General features: G+C 44.2%; 1 protein-coding gene and 1 pseudogene across 5 annotated transcripts in view; one reads left to right on the plus strand and one right to left on the minus strand.

The window, feature by feature from the left end:
• Positions 1-18,133, minus strand: part of NLRC3 (NLR family CARD domain containing 3) — a 36,202-nt gene that overhangs the window by 17,094 nt on the left and 975 nt on the right. For 3 of the 5 annotated variants that reach the window (XR_005083851.2, XM_037154655.2, XM_037154657.2), the window contains exons 2-6: positions 16,625-16,787; positions 3,687-3,790; positions 2,571-2,632; positions 2,088-2,289; positions 182-1,931 (exon numbers count right to left, since the gene is read on the minus strand). Coding sequence is in view for 4 of the 5 variants with exons in the window: in XM_037154655.2 (XP_037010550.2) it covers positions 182-1,931; positions 2,088-2,265 (1,928 nt within the window). In the remaining variant the exon portion in view is untranslated. Of the gene's footprint in view, positions 1-181; positions 1,932-2,087; positions 2,290-2,570; positions 2,633-3,686; positions 3,791-16,624; positions 16,806-18,133 lie in introns of all 5 variants that reach the window. The other 2 variants (XM_053671760.1, XM_037154656.2) reach the window with 2 other exon arrangements.
• LOC119056256 (60S ribosomal protein L27a-like) lies at positions 15,379-15,811 on the plus strand (annotated as a pseudogene).

Genomic DNA, 18,133 nt, shown 5'->3' on the forward strand with positions numbered 1-18,133 from the left:
ACTCTTGCCTCCAGAATTGTGAGAGAATACATTTCTATTGTTTAAGCCACCCAGTTTGCGGTCCTTGGTTACACAGCCCTAAGACACTGATACGGAGGGTCATGGTGGAAGGGAAGCACTTTCCTGGTCCTCTACTCTCTCCTCTGCCAACACACCCTGCACACCCCAACCCGGCACTCACCTCAGGCTCTGGCAGTAGAGCAGCTGGGGCAACAGGCTCTGGAGGACACCCTGGCTGAGGCACAGGGGCAGGTTGGCCTCCTGAGTGCAGGCATCTGTCACCTGCAGAAGGTAGGCCAGGGCAGCTCGGTGTTGGGGGCCGGTCAGCCTGGCCAGGCCCCCGCTCTCCATGGCCTCCTCCACACTGCGGGCCAGCTCTGTGTGCTGCAGCTCATGCAGGCAGTGCAGGACATTGACTGCCCGGGCACAGACTACCCTGTTGGGGTGTAGGCAGTCCTGAAGGATCTGGGCCACCTGCATCCGGGAGCCCTGGTGCTCGCCCGGGGCCAGCAGGGAGCCTGCCAACAGGGCATTGACCCTTGGAGACAAGAGGCCGGAGAGGAAGCGAAGGAACACATCCAGTCGTCCATCCTCAGCCTGCATTGCCCGCTGGGCCGCGCTCCTGAAATGTGTGAGGAACCCCAGCCGAGGCCAGGACACTCCACCCTCAGTGAAGAGGTCGAAGATGGCCCTCTTGGATGCGCTGTAGTAATACGCTGCCCCCACAAACTCCTGCAGGGACAAGTGGGTGAAGCAGTAGGCTGCTGAGGAGGCCAGGGTCTCCTCCCGCTGCAGAAAGTAGCTGCACAGAGTGCTCTGCAGCAGAGCAAGGTCCACTCCAAATGCCTTCAGGTCTGGCTCGTAGAACACGTACTTCTTCTTCACAAGCCCATGGAAGGCCATCCGGCCCAGTGTCCCCACCATCTTACGGCCACTGTGGGCCAGCTGCTCAATGCGAGGGCTCATCTTGCCCTTCTCCTGCCCCTCCCCATTGAGGGCCATCCTGAAGTACCAAGAGTAGAGTTCACACAGCGTCCTTGGAGGCCACAGCTCTGTGTCCTGGGGTCCCCACCTATGGCGGCATAAGTGGCCCAGTGTTAACCCTGCAAGTCGGCAGAAGGCTGGGATGGTGCACATCAGGTACAGGGCCCTGTTGGCCCACACCTGGCTCAGGACCCAGTCCAAGAGTACCTGGTCCTCAGGGAACATCTGCTCCAAACACACTTTGATCTCCTCTTTGTTAAAGCCCCGGATCTCAGTCATCCGGTCCACCAGGCCCCCTGGGATCTGGCCAGCAGTGCTGGGACGGGAGGTGACCCAGACAGAAACTTCTGGGAAGAGGTTTCCTCGGATGATGTTGGTGATCAGGTGGTCCACTGGTATGTCCTTCTTGGGGTCAGTGCAGGCCAAGGTGTTGGAGAAGTCGAGAGGAGTCTTACACTCATCCAGGCCATCCAGGATAAGGAGGACTTTGGCCAGAGCTGCCCCTTCCAGGCCAGAATCCCCGACATGTGGAAAGAAGGAGCGGATGAGTCTGTCTGCAGATAGCTTTTCGTGGGTGTTGAGATCCCGGAATGTCAAAGGCAGCACTAACGAGAAGTCCTTGCCAACCTGTCCCTGGGCCCAGAGGCAGACAAAGTCCCTCACCAGGGTGGTCTTGCCCACACCAGCCACCCCAATGGTGATGGAGATGCGGGGTCGGATGGACACCCGAGACAGAGGCAGGAAGAGCCTGTTCAGGGCGATGGTCCTGGCAGAGCGCCAGCTCCCACGTGTGGCCTCCACCTGGGTGAAGTCATGTTCCCTCAGCTGCAAGTCCATCAGGCCCTCCACCAACAGGAGGTCGGTCAGCCTGGGTGAGTGGCCACCCAGCTCCAGGCTGCCTCCTGCCCTGCTCAGAAGGGCTTCTCGGTGTCTCCGTATCCTTGAGTCTGCAGGATGGAGGTCAGAGGGGAGGGCTGGATAGGGTGGGTGAAAGGAAGGGAAGGGGAGGACTGGAAGGGCAGGTGAAAGGAAGGGGAAAGAGGTAGAATTGGGAGGGGGCGAAGGCTGGGAGAGGGTCTGGGGATACCCCTCCATCTGCTTACCATTGCATTGAGGCCCCTGTGTGTGGTCGGGTGTCCTCTCAGGGGTCTGTGGGGCCTGGGAGCCCTGAGAGCCCTTCCCGGCCAGCAGGTCGACAAGGGCTTTCACCTGCTCAGCCGGGGAGCCAGCACCGAGGCCCTGGCCAGCTTCCCCACCCATCTGCACCTCCTGCTTCCTCATGGAGTCCAGGATTGTTGCCAGGAGCTGTGAAGAAAGGGCCTGAACCTGCTGCCTGCTGTCTTGCTGCCCAGTGGCCTGGGACAAGTAAGGAGCCTTTTCATGTGTGGGGACTTACCCTTTGGGGACCCACCCTTTCTCCTCCCCTAGCTAGTGGCCCACCGTCTGGCCTCCAGAAAGGAGTTGGAAGGGCTGTTTGTTTGTGGATGCTGACAATAGTTTCTGGTACCAGGGACTATTGCTCAGAGGCAGGGGACCAAATTGGTAAGAACCCATGTCCAAGCTCGAATCTGAGCTCTGCCACTTACTGGTTGTGTGACACTGGGCAGGCCGCCTGAGCTCTCTGTGCCGTTGTGTCCTCATTTGTAACCTGGAAATGGCAATGCAAGTTAATGAACAGGTCCACTCACGAGAAGGGAAGAATGAAAGAAGCCAACCTGGAAAGGCTACATACTGTATGATTTCAACTCTATGTCATTCTGCAAAGGCAAAACTGTGGAGATAGTAAAAAGAGCAGTGGTTGCCAAGGGTTGGGGTGATGAGAAGAGAGGGATGAATTGGAAGAGCACAGAGGATTTTTAGGGTAGTGCAGCTACATTCTGTGGAATACTAGTGGTGGGTTCATGTCACTACACATTTGTCCTGGGGCATAGAATGTACAACACCAAGAGTGAACCCTAATGCAAACTATGGGCTCAGGGGGATAATGATGTGTCACTGTAGGTTCATCAGTTGTAACAAATGTGCCACTCTAGTGGGGATGTCCGTGGTGGGGGAGGGTGCACACGGAGGGCAGGGGATATGTGCAAATCTCTGTACTCATTTTTTTTTACTTTTCTCTCCATTTTTCTGGAAACCTAAAGCCGTAGTAATTAAAGTCTAGTGATTAAAAAACAAACAAAGAATGGGCCTGGCCAGGTAACTTAGTTGATTAGAATGTCGTCCTGATATGCCATGTCATGGGTTCAATCCCTGGTCAGGACACATACAAGAATCAAGCAATGAATGCAAAAGTAAGTGAAAGAACAAATTTCTCTCTCTCAGAAGAAGAGATTTCTATTTATTGATTCTTCTTCTACATAGAAACAAAGAAAGAATGGAGAAGTCGAGAGAGGGGGGGAAGTCGGTTCTCAGAGCAGTTGTATAGCTACTTTTCTGACTGTTTTCCTGGGGTCTCCTGAAGGAGCAGGGGCTCCTGACCGCAGGCAGCGCTGTTTTCTGCAGGGGACGGTGATGCAGAAGCACTAAGAGGCAAGGCCATGTCTGAGTCCTGCCTGCTCACGTTACTTTTCCTCTCTGGGGATATGAGTGGATCCTGTTGCCAAGGCCAGCCACACCCCTGTGTATCCCGCCTCCCCATGTGTCCCCCCCTCAGCTAAGGTAGACACTTGAGGACTCTGAACCTGCCACCCCCCCCTTCTCACCTGCAGTGGGCAGGGTGTCTGGCCCAAGGTCCTCCTACCAAAGCTCCTCCAGCAGGGCCTTAGGAACTCAAGGGTTGGGGGTTGGCCACCCCTCCTCCAGGGGTCTAGAAGAGAAAACTGGACTTAGGGCTGGGCAGAAGTCAAACCTACTGCTTTGGGTGCAGCAGCTCTTTGAACTGGGTTTAGCCAGGCCTTCCAGCCCTGTGTGCTCTGGGTCTCAATGTTATTCACTTAAAAGTGGAGGTTTGCTGGCTATAGCCCAAGGATTCAACATACTATCAACTTTGGGTTTGCATTGGGGTTCCTGGATTTTAACTTGGGATGAGCCTTTTTACCTGGGAAATGCTAGAAGAAGTTCAGTAACAAGTAAAATAGCATTTCCCAGCCATTTAATTCATAGTGGCGTTGGGGAGTTGAGTATAACAGATTTGAGGTAGATGAACTAATCTGGGAACAATAAAAGTAGTCCAGGGCAAGTCCACTCCTGTTTCTTCAGAATTCTTCTGGCTGTTCTCACTCTTTTATTCTTCTAAATGTCAAAACTAAGGGTAAAAAAAGACACATGGGGTTTTGGTAGAAGTGGTTTCAATGTGGGTATTATTGAATACCCACATTGTCTTTCTTTAGATCCTTTAGTAAAACTATATTTTTTAATCTAAAGCTTACCAACTTTTTTATTTGTGTCTAGGTATTTTTAAATAGCTTGTGTTGTTTTTCTGATTTTTTTGGTACCAAAATAGACAATTTTTGTATATTGTATCCCATTAACATGTTAAGTATTCATATTAGTTATCATTTTTCAGTTAATTCTTTTCAGCCTTTTGCATTCTGCACTACTAAAAATTGAATCTCTTTTTTAAAATTATAACTCTTCTTTTGAACAATTTTTCTGCATTGGCCAGAGCACTGCTTCCCCACAAGCTGAACGGCAGCAGTTGAGCAGGCGTCCTTGTCTCGTTCCTCACTCCACCGGGAGTGGTTCCGCCAAACTGTTAGGTCTGATGTTAGTGACAGACTTCTAACTAGTTCTCCTCTCTTCTTGGAAAAAATCCCTTAAATTTCTATTTCCTGTTACTATTCAAATAACATCATATAATACTATTGAAGGCTTACTCTGTTCCAGTCACTCCGTTAAGCACTGTATTTATATTATTTCATTTACTTCTTCTAACAACTCTTATTACCATTATTTCTCCCATTTTTAATAGGTGAAGGCACTAGGTTTAGAGAGGTTAGGTAACTTGCATAAGGATCCACAACTGGGAAGCAGTGAAGGAGCAGTTCCAGCCTCTGGGAATAGGAAGATGAACAAGTTAGACAAAGCCATTACCCTGTAAGTGTGGTGGGGATGGAGGAAATGACAATAAAGAAGAAAATAAGTGAATAAGCAGGGCAATTCTGATGGTGATTAGTGAATGAAATAAACCATGTGAGTGATGCAGGGGAAATGGGGATGTTGGAGGAAGGGGATGCTTTAGTCACAGTGGCCAGGGAAGGCCTCTGTGAGAAAACTACATGTAGGTGGAGGTCTAGAGGGTGAGAAAGAGTTAATCATGCAAAGAGGCAGGGGAACAGCAAGTGCTAGAGGAACAGAAAAAAAACTGAGTCACGGGGCACGGTGAATAAGCAAGTGGGCTCACAAAAAGGGTTACTAGACAATGTCAGAGTGGGGTTGAGACCTGGTCACTATTGTAAGGAGTTTTAGATTTATTTACTTTTCATGTGATGGGAAGCCACTGGCGGGCGTGACATAATTGATACATATCAGATCTTTCCTTTAATCTGTGAGCTGTACTAATAGATATTCTAACAATGAACCAACCTTGCACTGCTGAAGACAAGCTTCCATTTATATTAAGCTATATAAGATAGGAGGGACTAGAACATAAGTCAATAGAACATAGTATAGAGTCGAGGAACAAATATATATTTGTATTGTTTACCTATGAAGAAGTTTGATAATGTGACAAGAACAGCATTTCAAATCAGTGGAAATGCTGTTATGGCAGTTATTTAGCTTATGAAAAACTTTTTTTGAGCTTTACGGCACATTGAACACAAAATTTAATTTTAATTTGTATTATAAATACAATACCATAAAAGCACACTAAGAAAATAGGTGAGAGTATTTGAAAATACTATTTGTGTAAGAATCCTCACCTGAGGATATGTTCCTTGATTTTAGAGAGAGGGGAAGAGAGTGGAGAGAGAGATGAGAGAAACATTGATCAGTTGCCACCCATATGTGCTCTGACTGGCGATTGAACCTACACCTGTTTGGTGTACAGAATGATGCTGCACCCAGCCAGAGCAGGAAGGCTTTTTTTTAAGCAAGACAAAAAATCTAGGAGCCATAAAAGGAAGACTAAGAGATTTGCCTTAGTTTAATATTTTAAATAATAATAAATGTCCCAAATAAGACTGACAAAAACCTCAAGCCAGGAGTCAACATTTGCTAATGTTGTAACATACATAAAAGAGCATTAATATCCTTAATATATAGGGAGCTTTTATAAATCAATAAGAATGAAATGAGTACATATAGAATTAGAGACATAAATAATTACAGAAACAGTAGAAATAGAAAAAAGGAAACAGATAATTCAAAGAAGCATAAATAACTAAGATATTGAAAATATTCTCAATTTCATTAAAGATAAAAACAATGAACTATCATTTTTCTTTTGCTAATTGGCAAAGATTATAATGACATAACAGGCTGCATTCATAAGAATGTGGTAGTAGTAGGAATCTTCGTATATAGTAGGTGGGAGGTTAAATTAGTACAGTTATGGATCATACTTTGTCATTGTCTATTGCCATTAAATATCCTCTGATCCAAAAGTCCCAATTCTGTGAATTATCCTAGAGAAATCACTGGATCCCTGACTGAGTAGTTCAGTTGGTTGGAGTGGCATCTTGATACACCAAGGTTGCAAGTTCAATCCCCAGTTGGGGTGCATACAAAAATCAACCAATGAATACATAAACAAGTGGAAGGACAAACTGATGTTTCCCTCTCACTCTCTTTCCCTCCAAAATCAATTATAAAAAAAAGAAATGATTAGTCAAGTGCACAAAGATGTGGCTACAAAGATGATCCTAAAACATTGTTTATAGCTATCAAGTTCCCCTTTAGCACTAATTTCACTGTGTCCCATAAATTTGGGATGTTGTGTTTTCATTTCCATTCATCTCTGAGTATTCCCTAATTTCCATCATGATTTCTTCTTTAATTAATTAATTATTTATTTTAAAGTATGTTGTTCAACTTCCACAATTTCGTAAATTTCCTGGTTTTCCTTTTGTTATTGATTTCTACTTAATCACATTGGAGAAGGCCCTTGGGACAATATACATCTTTAATAATTTGTTAAGACAATTTGTGCCCTAATATATGTTCTATCCTGGAAAATTGAGAAGAATGTGTGTTCTGTTGGTCGGCAGAGTGATCTACATGTGTCTGTTAGGTCTAGTTGATTTATTGCATTGTCTTCTACAGAATCTGGCACAAATAACACCCCCTTTTTATTACAAACTCTTTTATTACACAATTATAAGCATGTAATTCTGTAACATAACAGTATCACACTCAAGCACATCATATGACATTTTAGGTGAAATGTTCAAATTAAAACTATAAATTATTGCACTCGTATTATTACCCTATCAGCTGCACTCAGGCAGGTGTTTTTTCTGCCACACTCTGTATTTCCTTGTGTCTTTTATCTGGCTGTTCTATCCATTATTGTGAGTGGAGTATTGAAGTCCCCAGCTATTACTGCAGAACTGTCTATTTCTCCCCTCAGTTATGTCAATTTTTGCTTCATACATTTTGATGGTCTGTCATAATGTACACAATGTTTGTAATTATTATATCTTCTTGCTTTTTGAATCTTTTATTAATATATAATGTTTTTCTTTGTCTCTTATAAACTTTTTGATTTAAAGTATATTTTGTCTAATGTCAGAATAGCCACACCCCTGATCTCTTTGGGTTCCCCTTTTCATGGAATATCTTTTCCCATCCTTTCACTTTCAACCATTTGTGTCTTTGGGTCTCAAGGGAGCCTCTTGTATACCCATATAGTTGGATCACATGTTTTTACTCATTGTGCCAATTTCTGAGACTGGAGAGTTTAATCCACTTACATTTAAAGTAACTACTGATAAGGAGGAACTTATTTCTGTTATTGTAGTACTTGTTTTCTCTAGGTTTTATAGCTTCCCCCCCTCATTTCTTGCACCAAAATAAAAGTATTTTAGTTGATCTTTTGTAGTGAAATATTTTAATTTCTTTTTCATTTCCTCTTCTGGTTACCATGAGATTACATTTATCATCCTAAAGTTATAACACTCTAATCTGAATTTATATCAACTTAACTTCAATAACATTCAAAACTTCGCTCCTTTACACCCTTGCCCCAATACTATTTGGTTGTTGATGTCACTGTATTACATCTTTATACATTGTGTGCCCCAAAACATAAACTAATAATTTTTTAAATGTATCAGACTCTTAAATGTTGTAGAAAACAAAATTTTATACAGCCAAAATTACAGTAATATAGTACTAGTTTGCATACTAATAATTGAAGTTATTTTCTTTAAATGTCATAATCTCAAATAGTATAGAAAACAAATAGTGCAGAAAAACATTGTTACAATAATACTAGTGTTTATAGTTGTCCATGTTTTGAGATCTTTATTTCTTCATATGGCTGTGAGTTACTACTGTCTATTGTCTTTTTATTTCACCCTGCAGAATTTCCATGAGTATTCCCTATGGGGCAGGCCTAGTGGTTGTGAATTCCTTCCACTTTTGCTTATCTGAGAATGTCTTAATTTCTACCTTACTTTTAAAGGACATTTTTACTGAATATAGGAGTCTTAGTTGGCATAATTTTTTTCTTTGAATGCTTTAAACATATCAGCCTACTATTTTTCTGGCCTCCAAAGTGTTTGCTGGTAATTTTATTGAGGATCCCTTGTGAGTGGACAATTTGCTTTTATCTTGCTAATTTCAATATTCTCTCTTTGTCTTTGTCTTTTGAAAGTTTGATTAAAATTTGTCTCAGTGTGGGTCTCTGAGTTAATCTTACATGGAATGTGTTGAGCTTCCTTGATGTTTTATAATGTATTTTTATATGAAAAATAGTAAAGTGCAGAGGAGAATTATGATGAATTCTAATTTCTTTCTTTATAGGATACCATTTTTGGTCTGGCTATAGAAAAATTAGAAATATATGACAGCATGATTAAGAAATTGTTTCTTATTTTGTGAATTTCAATTGCTTAGATTTTTCTAGCAAACATGTATTCCTTCCTTCTCACTTAAATACATTGATCAGGACTTCTGGTCAAGATGAAGGCATAGGTAGATACACTTTGCCTCCTTGCACAACCAAAAGAAGGACAACAACAAATTTAAAAACAGAAAATAACCAGAACTGCCAGAAAATCAAACTGCATGGAAGTCCAACAACCAAGGAGTTAAAGAAGAAACATTCAACCAGACTGGTAGGAGGGGCAAGACCGGCAGCTAGGGTGGAGAGGACTCGCAGCAAGGTGGTGGCTGGAGGACAGAGTGGTTCCACATTTGCATATGGGTAAACCAGAAGGAACAACTGGGGATCGAGACAGACCACGCTACCCAGGGTTCCAGCACATGGAAATAAAGCCTCAAAAACCTCTGACTGAAAAAAACCTGTGGAAGTTGAGGTGGCCGGAGAAACTCTCAGCCCCACAGGAGAGTTTGTTGGAGGGATCCATAGGGTTCTAGATGTACACAAACACAACCACCCAGGAATCAGCACCAGAAGGGCCCAATTTACTTGTGGGTAGCAGAGGAAGTGCCTGAAACTCTGCTTACATCTGAAATAGCAGCACTGTCTCCTCTTGGACCCCTCCACCACGTACAGCACCACAACACAGCTATGTAGGTTGCCCCACCCTGGTGAATACCCAAGACTTGGCCCCTCACTATGTAACAGACATGCTGAAACAAAAAAAATATGGCTCAAATGAAAGAACAGATCAAAGCCCCATAAAAAATACAACTACCTAATGAAGAGATAACCGACCTATCAGATACAGAGTTCAAAATGCTGGTAATCAGGATGCTCACAGAAATGGTTGAGGATGGCCACAAAATAGAGGAAGAAGTGAAAGCTATGAAAAGTGAGATAAAGAAAAATGTACAGGGAACCAACAGTGAAGGGAAGGAAACTGGAATTCAAGTCAATAGTTTGGAGCAGAAGAAATAAATAAACATTCAACCAGAACAGAATGAAGAAACAAGAATTCAAAAAAAATGAAGAGAGGCTTAGGAACATCTGGGACAACTTTAGACATTCCAACATCCAAATCATAGGGGTGCCAGAAGGAGAAAAGGAAAAGCAAGAAATTGAAAACTTATTTGAAAAAATTATGAAGGAAATCTTCCTCAGTCTGACAAAGGAAATAGACTTCCAGGAAATCCAGGAAGCTCAGAGAGTCCCAAAGAAGTTGGGCCCAAGGAAGAACACACCAAGCACATCATAATTACATTACCCAAGATTAAAGATGAGGAGAGAATCTTAAAAGCAGCAAGAGAAAAGGAGATAGTTACCTACAAAGGAGTTCCCGTAAGACTCAGCTGATTTCTCAAAATAAACCTTGCAGGCAAGAAAGGTCTGGAAAGAAGTATTCGAAGTCATGAAAGGCAAGGACCTACATCCAAGATTACTCTATCCAGCAAAGCTATCATTTAGAATGGAAGGGTAGATAAAGCACTTCTCAGATAAGGTCAAGTTAAAGGAATTCATCATCACCAAGCTCTTATTGTATGAAATGTTAAAGGGACTTATCTAAGAAGAAAAAGAAAAAAAATACGAACAGTAAAATGACAACAAACTCACAACTATCAACAGCTGAACCTAAAAAAAGAGAACTAAGCAAACAACTAGAACAGGAACAGAATCACAGAAATGGAGATCACATGGAAGGTTTTCAGTGGGTAGGGGAAAGGCGAGAATGAGGGAAAAGGTACAGGGAATAAGAAGCATAAATGATAGGTACAAAATAGACAGGGGGAGGTTTGGAATAGTATGGGAAATAGAGAAGTCAAAGAACTTATATGTATGACTCATGGACATGAACTAAGGTGGGGGAATGATGGTGGGGCGGGTACAGGGCAAAGGGGAATAAAGGGGAAAAAAATGGGACAACTATAATAGCATAATCAGTAAAATATATTAGTAAATAAATAAATTGATCACAGAATTATAAAAGTAATACTTGCTTCTTAAAAACATTTAAACAATGCAAAAATAAGTATATACCTTGCTTCCATTTTCCAGAGGTAACCTCTTATGGCTGACAGTTTGTTTGATTTTTAAAAATATTATTTGTCCTGGCTGGTGTGGCTCAGCAGATTGAGTCCTGGTCTGCGAACTGAAAGGTTCTCAATTGAATCAGTTCTCAATCAGGGCACATGCCTGTGTTGCGGGCCAGATACCCAGCTGGGGGTGTGTGAGAGGCAACTGACACAAGTATCTCTTGCACATTGATGTTTCTCTCCCTCTCTCTCCCTTCCTTCCCCTCTCTCTAAAAGTAAACAAATAAAATCTTTAAAGATAAAAATTAAATATTTGGTGCTAGTACAATAGGTCAATGAAAGAAATAAAAGATATCAAGATTGGAAAAGGAAAAATAAAATTTACTGATCATAGTTGAAATGATTGTATACATTGAAAATCCAATGTATAAATTGAATTATTGGAACTAATATGTGAATTTAACAAGGTTTCTGGACATAATATCAATACAAAAAGGTCAGTTATATTTCTATATACTAGCAACAATCAAATTGAAAGTAAAACTTTAAAGTACTATTTTAGGGGACTTCCACCAAGATGGAGGTATAGGTGGATGTGCCGTGCCTTCTCACACAACCAAGTTTAGGGACAACTAAATATTAGCAACACAAAACACAGCCAGAACACGGAAAATTGAACTTTTCGGAAGTCCGTTAACAACAAATTCTGCAGCCTGACCGGTAAGGGGCGAAACCAGTGGCTGGTGGAGCGGGATTGAACAGGAGGACTCGGTCAGACGGGCTCAGGCGCGGAATCCAGACTCAGAATCCAGGCGCAGGGTTGGACCTAGTGAGCGACCGAGCGAGTGACCAGGCGAGCGACCGCGGAGGAGACAGCGGGGAAGCGGTGCTGCGTGTTGACTGGGGTCGCCTATTTGTGCACGAGCAGACAGGCGAGGGAGTGGGCGGTTGGACCGGGGCCCAGCATCCCTGCGGCCAGCGGCAGTAGAGGGCGCCGCCATTTCCCCGCTCTGACCACGCCCCCACATACAGCAACCCAGCGACCTGGGAGTCCAAGGCGCCGCTTCTCACACTTAAAGGGCCAGAACAGACCAAAAATGTTGCAAATTCTCAAAATCCCTGAGCCCATAGACCTAAGCAATGAAGAAATAGCAAAACTCTCAGACGCACAGTTTAAAACACTGGTGATCAGGATCCTCACAGAACTGGTTGATTATAGCCACAAATTAGAGAAACATATGAAGGCGAAACTAATTGAAATGAACGGAATTGCACAGGAAACCAATAGCGATGAAAAGGAAACTGGGACTCAAATCAATGGAGTGGACCAGAAGAAAGCAAATAATGGCCAAACAGAAAAGAGTCAAGAAGCAAGAATTCAAAGAAATGAGGAGAGTCTTAGGAACCTCCAGGACATCTTTAAACGCTCCAATATCCGAATTATAGGGGTACCAGAAGGGGGGAAAGGAACAGCCACCAGTGGAAAACTTATTTGCACAAATAATAAAGGAAAATTTCCCCAATTTGGCAAAGGAAATAGACTTCCAGGAAATCCAGGAAGCTCAGAGAGTCCCAAAGAAGTTGGACCCAAGAAGGAACACACCAAGGCACATCATAATTACATTAAATTTAATAATTACATAATTAAATTACATAATTTTAATTTTGGCTAAATTAAAATGAAGGAGAGAATCCTAGAAGCAGCAAGAGCTAAGGGGACAGTCACCTACAAAGGAGTCCCCATCAGACTGTCAGCAGATTTCTCAAAAGAGACCTTACAGGCAAGAAGGGGCTGGAAAGAAGTATTCCAAGTCATGAAATCCAAAGACCTACAACCAAGATTGCTCTATCCAGCAAAACTTTCATTTAGAATGGAAGGACAGATAAGGTGCTTCTCAGATAAGATCAAATTCAAGGAGTTCATCATCACCAAGCCCTTATTATATGAAATGTTAAAGGGACTTATCTAAGAAAAAGAAGTTAAAGAAACATGAACAGTGAAAGGACAACAAACTCACAGTTATTAACAACCACACCTAAAACGAAAGCAAACTAAAAGGACAGCTAGATCAGGAGTGGAGACATAGAAATGAAGATCTCAAGGAGGGTTAGCAACAGGGGAGTGGGAGGAGGAGATGGGGGGGAGAAGGTACAGAAAATAAGTAGCATAGACAGTAGAAAGAAAATAGATGGGGGGGGCAAGAATAGCATGGGAAATATAGAATCTAAAGGACTGGAGACACATGGTCATAAACTAAAGGGGGGGTAATAGTGGGGATGGGGGTAGGGTGGAGGGGAATGAAGGGGGGAATAGAACAACTGTAACAGCATAATCAACTAAAAAAATAAAAATTAAAAAAAAATAAAGTACTATTTTAAAGTCAAATATTTAGGGATCGATCTAACAAAAAGTTTGCAAGGCTTCTACGCTGAAAACTGTAAAACAACACCAAAGGATTTAAAGAAGACCTAAAGGAGGGATTTACCATGTTTATGGATTGAAAGACTCCAAATTATTAAGATGTCAATTTTTCCCAAATTAACCTATAGAATGAATAATATCCCAAGAAAAATCCAAACAGGCTGTTTTCGGGGGAAGGGGAGGGGGCACATTGGCAAGCTGATTCTGAAACATACAGGTAAATGCAAAAGACCCTGAAATCACCAAAATTTAAAAAAGAACAACACTGGAGAGTTTACACTAAACAGTATCGAGACTTGAGCTAGAGCTACGGGTATGGGCCCAGGGCAGACAGAGAGACCAATGTGGTGGAACAGAGAAGCTCAGAAAGAGCCCCACACATGGACCGGCACCTGCTTTACAACAGAGCTCCACTGAGATTCAGCAGGGAAAGGATGACTTTGCATTAAACTGTGCTGGCTAATGAGATGTTACTATGGGAAAAGTCGACCTTGACCCTTACCTCATATCATACATAAAAATTAATTCAAGCTGGGTCATAGCTCTAAATGTGCATGCCAACACAATAAAGCTTAAATACAAGAGAATATCTCTACAAACTTGGGTTAGGTGAAAATTACATGAAACACAAAAAGCAATAACCATGAAAGGAAAGAATGATATGTTGGTGTTCATTAAAACTGGGGACACCTGTCACTGGAAGACAGCCTGCAACGGCCGATTAGGAGATGCCCCGCCCCCACACAGTCAGTAAGAAACACACCGCCCGATTAAAAATGAGCCCAAAACTGTGAAGACAAAAGAGAATATCATTAATCATCAGAGAAATGCAAATTAAAGTCACCTCAAAAAATGTTTGGTAGTAATAAAACTAAAAAAGCATATTTCTGTGACCCAGTGATTCCCTCTCTGCATATTTACTTAATGGAAATGCATGTTTATGTCCACAAAAGCGCAGTACCAGAATGTTCATAGAAGCTTTACTCATAATATCCAAAAAAAGCAAAAACAACCAAAGTTCATCAACAATGAAATGGCCTCTCTCTGGTGTGGCTCATTTAGTTGGGCATCACCCTGCAAACTGAACAGTCACTGGTTCCATTCCCGCTCAGGGCACATGCCTGGGTTGCAGAAGAAATCGATATTTCTCGTTCACATCAGCGTTTCTCTCCTTCTTTGTCTCCCTCTCTTTCCCTCTTTCTAAGAATAAATAAAATCTTTTAAAAAACAATGAATGAGATGCTTTTGGTACGTTCATACAATCAAATCCTATATAATAATGAGAAAGAATAAACTACTGATACACTCAACAGTAGGGCTGACCCTTGCAGACACGTCGAGTGAAGAAAGTCTGACACCAACGAGAACACACTGTGATCTCACTGATGGGTGTTTAAAGTCAGGCCCATCTAATCTGAGCTGATAGAAGTCAAAATAGCAGTTACCCTTGGGGGCATTTCTATTGAATAGGGGCATGAGGGAGCCTTCTAGGGTGCTGGGAACTTCTATATATTGCTCTTGGATACACAGGTGTAAAAACATATAAAAATCTGTTAACCTCACTTTAGTCTCTGTAAGTTATACCTTGATTTAAAAAAAAGTTATGCTAGCTACTATCTAAAAATTTAAATGTGCATAAACCCAAATGAAGCAATGCTATCGCACCCTCTTAGTGCATTAGGGTCTCTGTCCTACTCTTGGACTGGGGGGTGGAAGGGATGGCCCAGCCTCGGACTGTGGCCCCGCGCACCCACCAAGCAACAAACTTGCTGCTGTTTGTGGCAGTAAGGTGGTGGCCACAAGTAAGAGGAGACCATGTTAAAGAAGAGCCAGTGCTTCCCAGCTCTAGCAGGACATTTTTTGGAGAACTATTTTTCATTTAATTATTTATTGTATTAAAATATGCATAACATAGAAGTTACCATTGTAGCTCTTGCATCTCAGTCACCAACATGCCATCTAGACTGAGAAAGACCCGGAAACTTCGGGGCAATGTGAGCCACAGCCACGGCCACATCGCAAGCACAGGAAGCCCCCAGGAGGCTGAGGTGGTGCTGGTGGCTTGCATCATTACAGGATGAACTTCGACAACTAACACCCAGGTCACTTTGGGAGAGTTGGTATGAGGCACTACCCCTTACAGAGGACCCAGAGCGTCTGCCCCACTGTCAACCTGGATAAACTGTGGACCTGGGTCAGTGAGCAGACACGAGTCAACGCTGCCAAAAACGAGCCGCTCCCATCACTGATGTGGCTCGGTCAGGCACTGCAGAGTTCTGGGGCAGAGAACGCTCCCAAAGCAGCCTGTCGCTGAAGGGCAAATTCCTCAGCAGAAGGGCTGAGGAGATTAAGAGTGTTGGTGGGGTGTGTGTGCTGGTAGCTTGAAGCCACACGGAGGGGAGTTCATTAAATGCTCATAAGTGAAAAAAAAATAAATGAAAGTTACCATTTTAACCTTTTCTAAGTGTACAGTTTAGTGGCAGTAAGCGCATCTCCAGCGTTGTCCAACCATCACCAACATGTGCCTTGAGGAGTTTTTCATCTTTTCAAATGGAAATCTGTGCTCGTTGAACACTAACTCTCCACCCCCTTTCACGGCCCCTGGCTCACCCCGTTCTACCTCCAGGAACCCGACTGCTCTGGGGGCCACACGTAACGGGAATCATGCGGCATTTGTCCTTGTGCATCTGACCTCTCTCACTGAGCATGTTTTCAGGTTCATCTATGTTGTAACGTGTATCAGAATTTCATTCCTTTTTGAGGCTGAATAATATTCCACTTTATGAAAGAGCACATTTTGTTTATTCATTCATCTGTCAAGGGGCACTTGTGTTGTTTCCACTTCTTGGCTCTTGTGACAAATGCAGCTAGGAATGTGGGTGCACAAATATCTGTTCGACTGTCTGCTTTCAATTCTTTAGGGCACATATACTCAGAAGTGGAATTGCTGGGTCATATGAGCATTCTTTTCTTAAAAATGGAGTGCTATTTTTAAAACGCTGCTGCTCAGTACAACCACCTGGAGATTTAATTGGTCTGGGCCAGGACCCCAACATGCGTATATTTTATTTAATTGGGCAGACACAATTATACTTTTAAAAACATCTCACTGTTGCCCTGGCTGGTGTGGCTCAGTTGGTTGGAGCATCATCCTGTAATGGAGAGGTTGCGGGTTCGATTTCCGGTCAGGGCACATACCCAGGTTGCCGGTTCAGTCCCCAGTCCGGGTGCGAATGATCCCTGGTCCAGTCAGGTGTGATTCTCGGCCGGGCTGCATACAATCCCAGGTCTGGGCTCATACGTGAGGCAACCAATCAACTGTCTCTCACATCGATGTTTCTCTTTCTCCCTTCCTCTCTCTCTAAAAAGCAACGAGACACTGTCCTTGGATGAGGATGGAAAACAATGTCATGGCTTAACTGCAATTCAAATGTATTAGGGTGTCCTGTATTTTATCTGGCCCCCTACTCAGGCGCCAGTGAGAGAAGACCCCCCCTCCCCATCCGGCCTTTACCTCTGGACACTTTATCTCAATAAGGACAGAGGAGGAGACTCTAGCAGGTGAGCCAGGAAGCACCCCACTCCCATGATCTCCCGGGGCCAGCATCAGAGGCTGATGAGGGGTCTCCCTCAATGGGGTGCCTACCTGGCCCCAGATGCCACCCCTGCAGGGTGGAACCTACCACAGGCCACCAGGGATAGTCAGGTAGCCTCTGTCCAGGGCAGACAGCAGCAGGAGGCCCTGCAAGCCCAGCTCAGAGAGGGGAGGGCTGAGGGCGAGGGGGCCTCAGGTCACCGCTGGGGATCTAAAGGCTGGAGGCTTTCACTCTACAGAGGGTCTGAGCTGGAGGGTGTGGAGCAAGAGCAGATGGACAATTGGGGGACAACTGCCACTTCCACGGAGCAGGGTCTCCCCATTCTCACGTGTTCCCAGAGCTTCATCCTTGGGGCAGGGCACAGCTAAGGACACGTGCTCTCTGTCGTTGCTGTCACTCAGGCCCCGCCCCTAAGGCTGGACAATTGGGCTTGTGCCCCATCTCTGAGAAGACCCAGGTCCCAATTTACTCATCAAGTCTGCCAATGAGTCTCATCTTCTTTTTAAGATTTTATTTATTCATTTTTAGAGAGAGGAGAAGAGAATGAAAAAGAGAGGGAGAGAAACATCAGTGTGTGGTTGCCTCTCGCACACACCCCACTGGGGACCTGGCCCGCCACCCAGGCATGTGCCTTGGCTGGGAATCAAACCAGCGACCCTTTGGTTCACAGCCCGTGCTCAATCTACTGAGCTACACCAGCCACGGCCAATGAGTCCTGTCTCGTCCCATGTTTGCCTCCCAGGGGCCTCAGCCCTAGCTGTCTGCTTGGCCTGTGTGTTAACTGTGGCTTCTGCCTCGCACACCTGTCTGTACTGGGTGACTGTAGGGGCCCACAGTAATGACCTCCTGCCTGGGCTGTCGTAGGTCAGGCCACAGCTTCGTGGATGCTCCTCTCTCCTGACTGAGACTCATTCCCAGAGGAATGAGTGGTGCTTTCCCACAGACGTGGCCCTCCTGGCTGCGCTGGGCCCTGGAGCCTCAGTGGGAAGCTGGGGATAGGCTCAGTGCTGGGGAGCCCAGCAGCCCTGGGGCAGAGGAAGGGATGCCCGACCTGTATACTCCCACCTAGAAGTTAGCCACACGGTGGCCTGTGATGGCCAAGAGTGAGCCT

This window comes from Artibeus jamaicensis, unplaced genomic scaffold, assembly GCF_021234435.1.
Source record: "Artibeus jamaicensis isolate MK-2021 breed Jamaican fruit bat unplaced genomic scaffold, CSHL_Jam_final contig_700, whole genome shotgun sequence".
Taxonomy (NCBI): Eukaryota; Metazoa; Chordata; class Mammalia; order Chiroptera; family Phyllostomidae; genus Artibeus; species Artibeus jamaicensis.